The sequence below is a fragment of the Pristiophorus japonicus genome, chromosome 20 (genome assembly GCF_044704955.1).
Source record: "Pristiophorus japonicus isolate sPriJap1 chromosome 20, sPriJap1.hap1, whole genome shotgun sequence".
Lineage (NCBI taxonomy): Eukaryota > Metazoa > Chordata > Chondrichthyes > Pristiophoridae > Pristiophorus > Pristiophorus japonicus.
This window is the reverse complement of record NC_091996.1, coordinates 40180160-40192662: the sequence shown is the minus strand read 5'-3', so window position 1 is coordinate 40192662 and position 12503 is coordinate 40180160. Positions and strand designations below refer to the sequence as shown.

Below are 12503 nucleotides of genomic sequence, written 5' to 3'. Positions count from 1 at the left end.
CTCCAATATAGTGCAGCGCTCCCTCAGTACTGCCCCTCCGACAATGCGGCGCTCCCTCAGTACTGCCCCTCCATCAGTGCTGCAGTGTTGGCTTCGATTATAGGATCATGGCTCTGGAGTAGGGCTTGAAGCCACGATCACCTGACTCAGAGATGGGAGTGCGACCCGCCGAGCCAGGACGGTGACCGCAACACTGGACAGAAGACGTACAGGTTTGAATTGATTGGGATGTTGGCTTTGACCAGAGGGCACTGGCAGTGATGGGAGCCCAAGAATTTGCTGTGGTGGGGGATTGCTCACTGGACCGGAGGGTGTCCCACGGAGTGTCCGCACCGGAAAATGATCAGCCCGTTACTGCAGGGGACGATTTGCGACTCTGCGCCTGACCGCGGGAGCAGAGAAGGGGTGAATCGAGTATCTCAACACGGCTTCTGGGAAAGAAGGCCCAATCACAGCCAAATGGTGGGATTTTCTGGAGGAAGTTACTTGGTTGATGGAGGTCGGTAACGCGGTTGACGTTGTATACCTGGTAACGGGGGCCGGTTACTAGTGGAGTCCCACAGGGATCGGTGTTGGGGCTGCTGCTCTTCACCGTCTCTACCAATGAACGTGTCGGGGGAACTGTCTGCAAGTTTGTGGTTGAAACAAAGATAAGGACCTTAGATAAGAAAAATAGATTACAAGCAGATCCCGATGCAATGGTGAACGGGCCCATGTCTCGCAGCTGTCAGCTAACACAGAGCAATGTGCCGTTACACGCGTGTGCACTACACGCAGACCATCACTACTGTTATACACGTGTGCACTACACGCAGCCCAATGTATCTTTACATGTGCACTTCACGCAGACCAAATGTACCGTTACACACGTGTGCACTACACGCAGACCGTCAATGTATCATTACACACGTCTGCACTACACAAACCAATGTACCGTTACACACGTGTACAACACGCAGACCATCAATATACCGTTATACACGTGTAAATCACGCAGGCCAATGTAACGTTACATGTGCATCACACACAGACCGTCAATGTAATGCTACACGCACGTGTACAACATGCAGACTATCAAGGACGCTTGTGTACAACATGCAGAAAGCTGCCAAGCAGGAGAAAGGCCCAGGCATCACAGGCCATGAATCTGCAGCAGTGCCACAAGGCTACTGACGCCAGATGGTGTTACCAGTGCGATTAAATACAGAACAATGACACCATTTTCTTTTCACTCATTCTCCGTCGCTGGCAAGACCAGCATTTATTGCCTATCCCTAGTTGTCCTGAAGGTGGTAGTGAGCCGCCGCCTTGATGTTCGATACGATTAAGTGTCTGGCTGGGCCACTTCAGAGTCAACCACATTGGTGTGGGACTGGAGTCACCTATCGGCCAGGACCGGGTAAGGACGGCAGGTTTCCTTCCCTGAAGGACATCAGTGAACCAGTTTTGGTTTTTATGATAATCCGACAGCTTCATGGCCACTTATACTGATCCCAGCTTTTTAAAACCTGAACTCAAATTCTGAAATTGCCCACGATAGGATTTGAACTCACGTTCTTTGGATTACTCGTGCAGCAACAGAACCACAAACCTCCGTAACTGTTGTGAATGACCTTAATTAGGCCTTGTCTAAAATAGTGTCAGGTTTGGACTGATCGAGAAACCCAGGAACAGCTTCAGAGCAGGCCACTGGACCGATAGCCAGTTACCAGTGGGAGAGCGCGCTGGTGCATTCTTAACTCTTGGATGGGTGGGGGGGTGGGGGGCTCCATGATGCTACAAAATCAGACACAAAACAGCGAGCCCATTAACCCACATCAATGACCCCCCGTGATCGTCCCATGACAACCCTGCCCCGCGACACCCACCCCGAACCATCATCTGTCTGGTCAGCAGCCCTTTACTATCTGGTGCCCCCCTGATGGCCATAAAATGGACTGCGTTCCATGGACTGAGCCAGAGAAATACCTGGACTGTCGCATCAATGCCTTGCTGATCTTTACTATGCATGTGTGGCCTGACTATTGCAGCATCTGCTACAACCTCCAATTAACACTCACCACGTGCAGTTACTGAGGCAGAAACAGTGATCATGGCCCGATAACTTCTTTCTTACGGATGTTGCAAGGCTCCTCTCGGACTACCAGCGCTGCGAGGGGCCCTGTCTGACACAGTACCAGCCCCACACAGGGAAGGAAATGCCAGGCTCAGAGTGATGTCAGTCCTCTCTCTGGGTCAGGGAGTGGTCGGACCCAGAGTCCCCGGGCCTGATCGCGGGTCCGGGGGGAGGGAGACCCAGAGACCCCAGGCCTGATCGTGGGTCAGGGGGACCCAGCGTCCCCGGGTCTGATCGCGGGCCAGGGAGTGGGGGAGGAACCCAGAGACTCCTGGCCTGATCGCGGGTCAGGGGGACCCAGAGTTCCCGGGTCTGATCGCGGGTCAGGAGTGGGGGAGGAACCCAGAGACCCCGGGCCTGATCGCGCTGCGGTGACACAGTCTGTGTTACTGTGATGGAAGAGGACACTGATGGGTGACACATGAAAAATGATGACTGGTGAGGTTCTGGAGCCTCCTCGCGGAAACCCATCTCTTTCAGAGTGGGGAGGGGGTGGGAGGGGCAGGGAGAATGAATGAAAAACTCAACCATGCAAATCAAACACACACAATCCCTCGCAATATTACCAATCCCAGACACACACAACGCGCATTGTGATGTTACGATTCCCGGTGTAAAGCTCCAAACATTCCCACTTACTGTAGGGTTTCCGTTGCTTTTTCTGTAAACAGGATTTGACGTATCGCTCCAGCTCTCGCAGAGTGGTGGGCTTCAGCGTTTCAAAGTCTATTTCAATTTCATCGGGGTTGGAGTCCCTGAGAGAGGGCTCCCGCGACTGAATGATGTGCACAACTCGCCCCAGCTTCTCCCCTGGCAGCTTGTTGATATCCAGGCTCAGCTGCCGCTTCTCGTCGTAGGACATGGGCTGAGCTTCCTCCTCCTCCTCAGAGTCATAGAGCGGTGCCGGCTGCTTCGCCGCCTTCTTCAGGGGCCTGAACACAAGGAAGTGACAAACAGTCCAGGCCAGGCCGAGAAGGAATGTGCATTTATACAGTAGGGTCCACAGCCTTGGGAACTCCCAACACTCAGCAAACTAGTTACTTTTCAAAGGCAGGCACTGCAGATCATTCATTACAGTTAAATTGTCAAACCGTGGGGGCCGAGGGGGGAGGGGAGGGGAGGCCGAGCCGGGGCCGAGGGAGGTGGGGTTGAAGGAGGGGGACGCGAGGTGGGGTTGAAGGAGGGGGACGCGAGGTGGGGTTGAAGGAGGGGGACGGGAGGTGGGGTTGAAGGAGGGGGGAGTTGTTCCCATTAAGGATGGTTTAGTTGTAACTTAGAGGCCTTTTCCTGCTCCGATTCTATTTACCAGTTAAAACCCGTCTGTTTACTCCTCAGCCTGTTATACATGCTGCCAAGACCCGAAAATCACACTTGTAGCAAAGAAACTACATCCCCCTCCGCCTCCCCTTTTCCCCTCCCATTTACAAGTTACTATTGAATCTGCTCCCAGCGCCCTTTCAGTTCCTGATCACAGCAACTCGCTGCGTAAAAACATTTCTCCTCATCTCCCCCTCTGGTTCTTTTGCCAATTATCGTTAATCTGTGTCCTCTGGTTACCGACCCTCCTGCCATGGGAAACTGTTTCTCCTTATTTATTCGAGCAAAACCCCTCATAATCCTGAACACCTCCATTAAATCTCCCCTTAACCTTGTCTGCTCCAAGAAGAACAACCCCAGTTTCTCCACATCACTGAAGTCCCTCATCCCTGGAACCATTAAGGGAATCAAAGGATATAGGGACAGAGCAGGAAAGTGGAGTTGAGGTCGAAGATCAGTGAATGGCGGAGCAGGCTCGAGGGGCCGAATGGCCGAGTCCTGCTCCTAATTCTTGTTCTGTTTATTCTAGTGAATCTCCAGTGCACCCTCTCCAAGGCCTTGACGTCCTCCCTAAAGTGCGGTGCCCAGATTGGACACAAGTATCCAGCTGGGGCCTAACCTGTGTTTTAAAAAGTCTCCCCCTAACTCCCTTGCTGCTGCACTCTGCCTGTTTATATTAAACACGTCTGCACTTCGAGACTTTTGACTGAATGACCGCCGCTGCTGCAGTTTCTGGGGATCGCACCTGGCGACGGAATTCCCGCTGCTGCCCTTCCGGCTGCCATGTTTCCGGGACTGCGCCTGCTTGGCCCCCTGCGAGGACCGGCCCTTCTTCTCCTCCTCCGCTTTCACTTTGTGTTTCTCCTTCTTCTTTTTCTCCTTCTTCTCTTTCTCTTTCTCCCTCTCTTTCTTCTTCTTCGGTTTGCTGACAGGAGCTTGGGACAAGGCCGCCAGCTGCTCGTGAACAGCTTTCAGCTGAGGGCACAACAAGCACAATTAAAACCACCACTGTCTCCGACGTTCCAGGAACCCCGCAAACTTGCACACAGGCACCGAGCTGCCGTCTCGCCGTCTCCCGGCGACAACACACAAAGCTCTTGCACCAGGTATCAGCCGCGGCTCAGGAGGTAGCACTCTCGCCTCACAGTCACAAGGTCGTGCACTTAAAACCCACTTCACAGATTTGAACACAAAATCCAGGCCGACACTCATAGGCCAGTACTGAGGGATCGCCGCACTGTCGGAGGGGCGGCACTGAGGGAGCGCCGCACTGCCGGAGGGGCGGCACTGAGGGAGCGCCGCACTGCCGGAGGGGCGGCACTGAGGCAGCGCCGCACTGCCGGAGGGGCGGTACTGAGGCAGCGCCGCACTGCCGGAGGGGCGGTACTGAGGCAGCGCCGCACTGCCGGAGGGGCGGTACTGAGGCAGCGCCGCACTGCCGGAGGGGCGGTGCTGAGGCAGCGCCGCACTGCCGGAGGGGCGGTGCTGAGGCAGCGCCGCACTGCCGGAGGGGCATGAAGGAGCCTTGCACTGCCGGAGGGGCAGTACTCAGGGAGGGCCGCACTGTCGGAGGGGCAGTACTGAGGGAGTGTCGCACTGTCGGAGGGGCAGTACTGAGGGAGCCTTGCACTGTCGGAGGGGCAGTACTGAGGGAGCACCGCACTGTTGGAGGGACGGTACTGAGGAAGTGCCGCACTGTCGGAGGTGTCGTCTTTTGGATGCGTTGTTAAAGTAAGGTAAAGTCTGCCCTCTCGGGTGGCTGAAAGATCCCACGGGACTAACAATGTGACCGAAGGGCAATAACATCACTAAAACAGATTATCAGGTCATTATCACATTGCTGTGTGTGGGAGCTTGTTGTGCACAAATTGGCTGCCATGTTTCCCACATTACAACAGTGACTACACTTCAAAAGCACTTCACTGGCTGTAAAACGCTTTGGGATGTCCTCAGGTGGTGAAAGGTAAGATATAAATCCAAGTCCTTCCATCAGCCACTCTAATAAAGGCTCACTGGGCCACTGGTCCAGTTTGGTTCTGAGCCAGTGGAGCAGATAAGACCCTAGTTCCATCCCGGAGCTGTGCTGCTAATCATGGGGGCACTCATTGGGCTCAGTATCTGTGGGTTAGTGCCAGGAAAATCGGCCAAGAGCCCTGCTCCTCATCAATGTCCAGTGGAAAATGAGAGTGTATGGGGGACCCATACCCCAGTGAGAGTGGGACCTATACCCCAGTGAGAGTCAGTGTGTGTGGGAGACCCGTACCCCAGTGAAAGTCAGTGTGTGTGGGACCCGTACCCCAGTGAGAGTCAGTGTGTGTGTGGGACCCGTACCCCAGTGAGAGTCAGTGTGTGTGGGACCCGTACCCCAGTGAGAGTCAGTGTGTGTGGGACCCGTACCCCAGTGAGAGTCAGTGTGTATGTGGGACCCGTACCCCAGTGAGAGTCAGTGTGTGTGGGACCCGTACCCCAGTGAGAGTCAGTGTGTGTGGAACCCGTACCCCAGTGAGAATCAGTGTGTGTGTGGGACCCGTAACCCAGTGAGAGTCAGTGTGTGTGGAACCCGTACCCCAGTGAGAATCAGTGTGTGTGTGGGACCCGTACCCCAGTGAGAGTCAGTGTGTGTGGAACCCGTACCCCAGTGAGAGTCAGTGTGTGTGGAACCCGTACCCCAGTGAGAATCAGTGTGTGTGTGGGACCCGTACCCCAGTGAGAGTCAGTGTGTGTGGGACCCGTACCCCAGTGAGAGTCAGTGTGTGTGGAACCCGTACCCCAGTGAGAGTCAGTGTGTGTGGGACCCGTACCCCAGTCAGTGTGTGTGGGACCCGTACCCCAGTGAGAGTCAGTGTATGTGGGACCCGTACCCCAGTGAGAGTCAGTGTGTGTGGAACCCGTACCCCAGTGAGAGTTCTCCACCACTTGTCGTTCTCTGGTCCAACATCACCTGTTTTTCCAGAAAATACCACATCTGGTTCTCGTCAGTTCAAGAATGGCAGCCAATGAGATTCAGAGTGGTGACGATGGAATAACATTGCCCCAAAGAGCGACATATTCACCCATCCTGTTGTGTCCCGGAGCGGCACAGACCCGGAGAGTCCAGAGTCCAGGGTTATGGGGAGCGGGCAGGGAAGTGGGGTTGAAGCCAAGATCAGATCAGCCATGATCTTATTGAATGGCAGAGCAGACTCTAGGGGCCGTTTCGCCGACTCCTGCTCCTATTTCTTACGGTCTGATGACCCAGTGCCGGAGTGCCGCCCATGTGCCAGCTACTTGAGCCGTTGGGGCGGTCAATGCTTCGCAATGAAGCGGTCAATCTGAAGCAGTTGTGTTGGTGTCAATATTGCTCTCGGGACGGTGACCAGTGCTGCTGCTACAAGTGGACAATAAGTGTTAGAGAAAGCAGGTACAATGTAAAGAATGCTGCTGATATCTACCATGGTCCTTTGAGTGGAGGGGTTGCCGACACCCACCTGCTCCTGCAGTTCCGCCAGTCGATTCGCCCGCTCCTCTTCCGAATCCGAGCTGTTGGAATTGGACGAGGATTCCCGGCTGCTGTCGCTCGACGGCACCTTGGGCTTGGCGACGATCGGGGGTGGCAGGGGAGGCGGTGGGGAGGCGTCAACAGGCTCGTCCGGCATCTTCGCAAACCGCATTTCGAATACGTCCTAACACGGAACAGGACACATCAACAATCAGCTGACGGCGAAGGAAGTTTCAGCTCATCGTTCACCATCACCAGAGTCGAGGTGTGTGCCCGAGGTCACGGAGCTTGGCCAGGGTCATGGCGGGGTCGTGGTGTGTGCCCGGGGTCACGCAGTTTGGCCAGGGTCGTGGTGTGCGCCCGGGGTCATGGCCGGGTCGTGGCGTGTGCCCGGGGTCACGGAGATTGGCCAGGGTCATGGCGGGATCGTAGCATGCGCCCGGGGTCATGGCGGGATCGTAGCATGCGCCCGGGGTCATGGCGGGGTCGTGGCGTGTGCCCGGGGTCATGGCGGGATCGCAGCATGTGCCCGGGGTCATGGTGAGGTCGCATGTGCCCAGGATCACAGAACTTGGTAAGGGTCGTGGTGTGTGCCCAGGGTCATGCAGTTTGGCCAGGGTCGTGGTGTGCGCCCGGGGTCACGGAGATTGGCCAGGGTCACGGCGGGATCATGGCGTGTGCCCAGGGTCATGGCGGGATCGCATGTGCCCAGGATCACGGAATTTGGTAAGGGTCATGGAGTGTGCCCGGGGTCGCTGTGAGATCGCATCGTGCGCCTGGGGTCACACAGCTTGGCAAGGGTCTTGGCGCGTGCCCTGCAGTCACAGAGCTTGGCCAGGGTCACAGCGAGTGCCCGGGGTCGCTGTGAGGTCGCTGCGTGTCCCCGGGGTCACAGTGCTTGGCCAGGGTCACAGCGTGTGTCCGGGGTCGCTGTGAGGTCGCTGCGTGTCCCCGGGGTCACAGTGCTTGGCCAGGATCACGGTGTGCGCCCGGGGTCGGAGCACGGTGCAGGGCCCGGGGAGGGGACGCAATGTGTGCCCAGGGTAAGGTCATGGTGTGGGCCTACCTGCAGTTTCCTGGCCATCGCCACCACCTCGTGATCGGGAGGGTTGTACTTGTAACAGTTGGAAAACATTAACCGGATATCAGCGGCAAATCCCTGGGCGTCCGGGTAATCCCGACTGTCCATCTTTTTCTGCAAAAGGAATTACAATAAATACCCAGGACAGCCAACAGAACATTCCAGAACCAAGACACAGACACCCGACTGCGACAGAATCTCAGACACAGAAGCCCAGGACAAAACAATGCACTGAAATGTCAGCAACCATCGAAAACGCAGCTTCCCGTCGGTTCAAGCAAGGGACACGGTTTCAACGATTCAGGCACTTAGAGACCGGAATATTCGTTGGGATTCTGCCGTCCCTCCATGGGTTACTGAAGGGAATCTGGGATTGAATCAATTGCAAAACTGCACTTGATCGCAGCTGATCAACATGGTTCGTCGGTCGAGCTTGTAACTTTCGAGGCTTTTATCAGGCCTCGAAGCCAGAGTCACGGCTCAGGACAAGAAAACTGCGATTGCTGGAAAACTAAACAACAGAAAATACTGGAAATACGAGGGGCAGTACTGAGGGAGCACCACGCTGCCGGAGGGGCAGTACTGAGGGAGCGCCGCGCTGCCGGAGGGGCAGTACTGAGGGAGCGCCGCGCTGCCGGAGGGGCAGTACTGAGGGAGCGCCGCGCTGCCGGAGGGGCAGTACTGAGGGAGCGCCGCGCTGCCGGAGGGGCAGTACTGAGGGAGCGCCGCGCTGCCGGAGGGGCAGTACTGAGGGAGCGCCGCGCTGCCGGAGGGGCAGTACTGAGGGAGCGCCGCGCTGCCGGAGGGGCAGTACTGAGGGAGCGCCGCGCTGCCGGAGGGGCAGTACTGAGGGAGCGCCGCGCTGCCGGAGGGGCAGTACTGAGGGAGCGCCGCGCTGCCGGAGGGGCAGTACTGAGGGAGCGCCGCGCTGCCGGAGGGGCAGTACTGAGGGAGCGCCGCGCTGCCGGAGGGGCAGTACTGAGGGAGCGCCGCGCTGCCGGAGGGGCAGTACTGAGGGAGCGCCGCGCTGCCGGAGGGGCAGTACTGAGGGAGCGCCGCGCTGCCGGAGGGGCAGTACTGAGGGAGCGCCGCGCTGCCGGAGGGGCAGTCTCTTGATTAAGGTATTAAACCAATGTCTACAGGTTCAGGTGGATATAAAAGATTACATTGCATTCATATCGAATATTTCACGACCTCAGGGCGTCCCAAAGTGCCTTACAGCCAATGAATTATTTCTGAAGTGTAGTAACTGTTGTAATGTAAGAAACGCGGCAGTCAATTGACGCATCGGAAGTTCCCACACACAGCATTGTGATAATGACTGGATAGAAGATGGAGACAGAATAGGTGGACTTGACATTGGATGGTGAGATTAGTAATGAGATAAGTGGATTTAAAATAAAAAAGGGGGATACATTAAAGAATCAAATCAAACTCAAAGGAGGATAAACCCCTGGTCCGGAGGGATTGGATCCACACATGTTAAAATAATCTAGAGAAGAGATAGAAGAGGCATTACTGCACACATTTAATAATTCATTAGAAAAAGGTGTAGTGCCAGAGGACTGGCGGATAGTTAACTATATCTATATTTAAGGAGAGAGATAGAACATGTTCAGGGAATTATAGAGCAGTCAGGTTAACATCGGTGGTCGGAAAAATAATGGAATCCCCACTAAAGGAAAAAATAGAACATCTAGAAACCAAAATTAAATAATGAATTGTCAGCAAGGATGTCAAAAGGTGAAAGTCTTGCTTGACCAAACTGATTGATTTTGTGTAGAGGTAACAGGGAGAGTAGACAATGGTAATGCAGTAGATGTAATTTATCTAGATTTTCAAAAGGCCTTCGATAAGGTACCCCATAATAGACTGATGAACAAGGTCAGAGAATGCGGAGTCAGGGGACAAGTAGCAGAATGGCTAGCTAGCTGACTTCAAGACAGAAAGCAGAGAGTAGAGGTAAAGGGTAACCATTCACAGTGGCAGAAAGTGGTGTTCCACAAGGATCAGTGCTGGGACCACTGTTGTTCACAATTTATATTAACGATTTAGACTTTGGATTCAAAAATACAACTTTTAAATTTACGGATGACACCAAATTGAGGAGGGGGGGGGGGGGGGGGAGGATAGTCAATATAACATGAGAAATAGGAACAGGAGTCGGCTATTTGACCCCTCGAGCTTGCTCCGCCATTTAATAAGATCACGGCTGACCGCTTCCCATAACCCTTCACTCCCTTATCGCTCAAAAATCTGTCTGTCTCCGCCTTAAATATATTCAATGACCCAGCCTCCACAGCTCTCCGGGGCAGAGAATTCCACAGATTTACAACCCTCAGAGAAGAAATTTCTCATCTCAGTTTTAAATGGGCGGCCCCTTATTCTGAGACTATGCTCCCTCGTCTTAGTTCCCCCTATCAGTGGAAATATCCTCTCTGCATCCACATTGTCGAGCCCCCTCATTAGCTTATATGTTTCGATAAGATCACCTCTCATTCTTCTGTACTCCAATGAGTATAGGCCCAACCTATCTTCATAAGTGAACCTCCTCATCTCTGGAATCAACTTAGTGAACCTTCTCTGAACAGTCTCCAAAGCAAGTACAGGTTGAACCTCCTGGCCTGTTCTGGATAAAGGATTTTTCCGGACGTGGGGTGGATGGTACAGGTACTGAGCAAGGGGATATCGGGGCTGGCTGGCTTGGGGCTGGGAGTGTAGCAGAGAGATCATTGGGGGGGGGGGGGGGGGGGGGGGGGGGGAAGAGGGGGGAGGGAAATCGCGGGGTCAGGCCAGCGATTGCGGAATCGGCAGTGAGGAAGGACTTCAATTTGTTCATGCCAAATTTCTGCGCATGCACCACCCTGTGGCCGGGAATAGTCCTGTATGAGGGGTGGTTCCTGATAAGGGAATTCTGGATAAGGGAGGTTCAACCTGTGTATCCCCCCTCAAATACAGAGACCAAAACTGTACGCAGTACTCCAGGTGTGGCCTCACCAATACCCTGTACAGTTGTAGCAGGACTTATCTGCTTTTATACTCCATCCCTCTTGCAATAAAGGCCAACATTCCATTTGCCTTTCTGAATCTTGCTGTACCTGCATACTCACTTTTTGTGTTTCATGCACAAGGACCCCCAGGTCCCTCTGTACTGCAGCACTTTACAATTTTTCTCCATTTAAATTATAATTTAGTTTTCTATTTTTTCTGCCAAAGTGGATAACCTCACATTTTCCCACATTATACTCTATCTGCCAAATTTCTGCCCACTCACTGACTATATCCCTTTGCAGATTTTGTATGTCCTCCTCACAATTTGCTTTCCCACTCATCTTTGTATCATCAGCAAACTTGGCTACATTACACTCGGTCCCGACATCCAAGTCATTAATATAGATTGTAAATACTGAGGAGGACTACAACAAATTACAGGAGAACATTAATAAACTTGCAAAATGGGCACATAATTGGGTATTACATTTTGGTAGGTAGAATAGGGATGTCACTTATTACTTGGAGAGTGCGAGTCTGGGCGGGGTCGAGGGACAAAGGTATCTCGGAGTACAATTACACAAATCACTAAAAGTACCGACACAGGTTAGCAAGGCCATAAAAAAGCAAACCAAACACTAGGGTTTATTTCTAGAGGAATAGAATTGAAAAGTAGGGAAGTTATGCTAAACCTGTATCGAACCTTGGTGAGACCATACTTGAGTGCTGCGTACAATTCTGTTTGCCATATTATAAAAAGGATATAGAGGCACTGGAGAGGGTGCAGAGAAGATTTACAAGGATGATACCTTGTGAATGTGAGGGTATACATATCAGGAAAGGATGAACAGGCTGGGTCTCTTTTCTCTTGAAAAAAGGCTGAGGGCCAACCTAATAGAGGTATTTAAAATTATGAAAGGTTTTGACAGAGTGGAGACAGAGAGAATGTTTCCACTTGTGGGGAAGAGCATAAATAGAGGCCATCAATATAAGATCGTCACTAAGAAATCCAATAGGGAATTCAGAAGAAACTTCTTTACCCAAAGAGTGGTGAGAATGTGGAACTCGCTGCCACAGGGAGTGGTTGAAGCAAATAGTATAGATACATTTAAGGGGAGGCTGGACAAGCAGATGAGGGAGAAGGGAATAGAGGGTTATGCTGATAGATTTACATGAGGAAAAACAGGAGGCGGCTCGAGTGGAGCATAAATGCCAGCATGGACTGGTTGGGCCAAATGGCCTGTTTCTGTGTCGTATATCCTATGTAGATAATCTGTTTTAGTGAGGTTGATTGAGGGATAAATATTGGCCATCGGGGAGAACAAACCGAGAGCAAATGGGCTTTGGTTTAATGTCTCATCCGAAAGACGGCACCTCCGACAGTGCAGCATGCCCTCAGTACTGCACTGGGGAATGTCAACTTGGATTATGTGCTCCGGAGTGGGTCATGAACCCACGACCTTCTGACTCGGAGGCAAGACTGCCACCCAATGAGCCATGGCTATCACCTTTCTGGTCTT

At 53.3% G+C, this 12503-nt stretch overlaps 1 protein-coding gene across 7 annotated transcripts in view; it reads right to left on the bottom strand.

The window, feature by feature from the left end:
• The window catches only part of LOC139232495 (bromodomain-containing protein 3-like), a 39645-nt gene that overhangs the window by 4552 nt on the left and 22590 nt on the right, over nucleotides 1-12503 (bottom strand). For 2 of the 7 annotated variants that reach the window (XM_070862801.1, XM_070862800.1), the window contains exons 7-11: nucleotides 7978-8106; nucleotides 6865-7095; nucleotides 4179-4408; nucleotides 2756-3048; nucleotides 527-658 (exon numbers count right to left, since the gene is read on the bottom strand). In XM_070862801.1, coding sequence (XP_070718902.1) covers nucleotides 527-658; nucleotides 2756-3048; nucleotides 4179-4408; nucleotides 6865-7095; nucleotides 7978-8106 — 1015 coding nt within the window. The remainder of the gene's footprint in view (nucleotides 1-526; nucleotides 659-2755; nucleotides 3049-4178; nucleotides 4409-6864; nucleotides 7096-7977; nucleotides 8107-12503) is intronic. The other 5 variants (XM_070862802.1, XM_070862803.1, XM_070862804.1 and 2 more) reach the window with 5 other exon arrangements.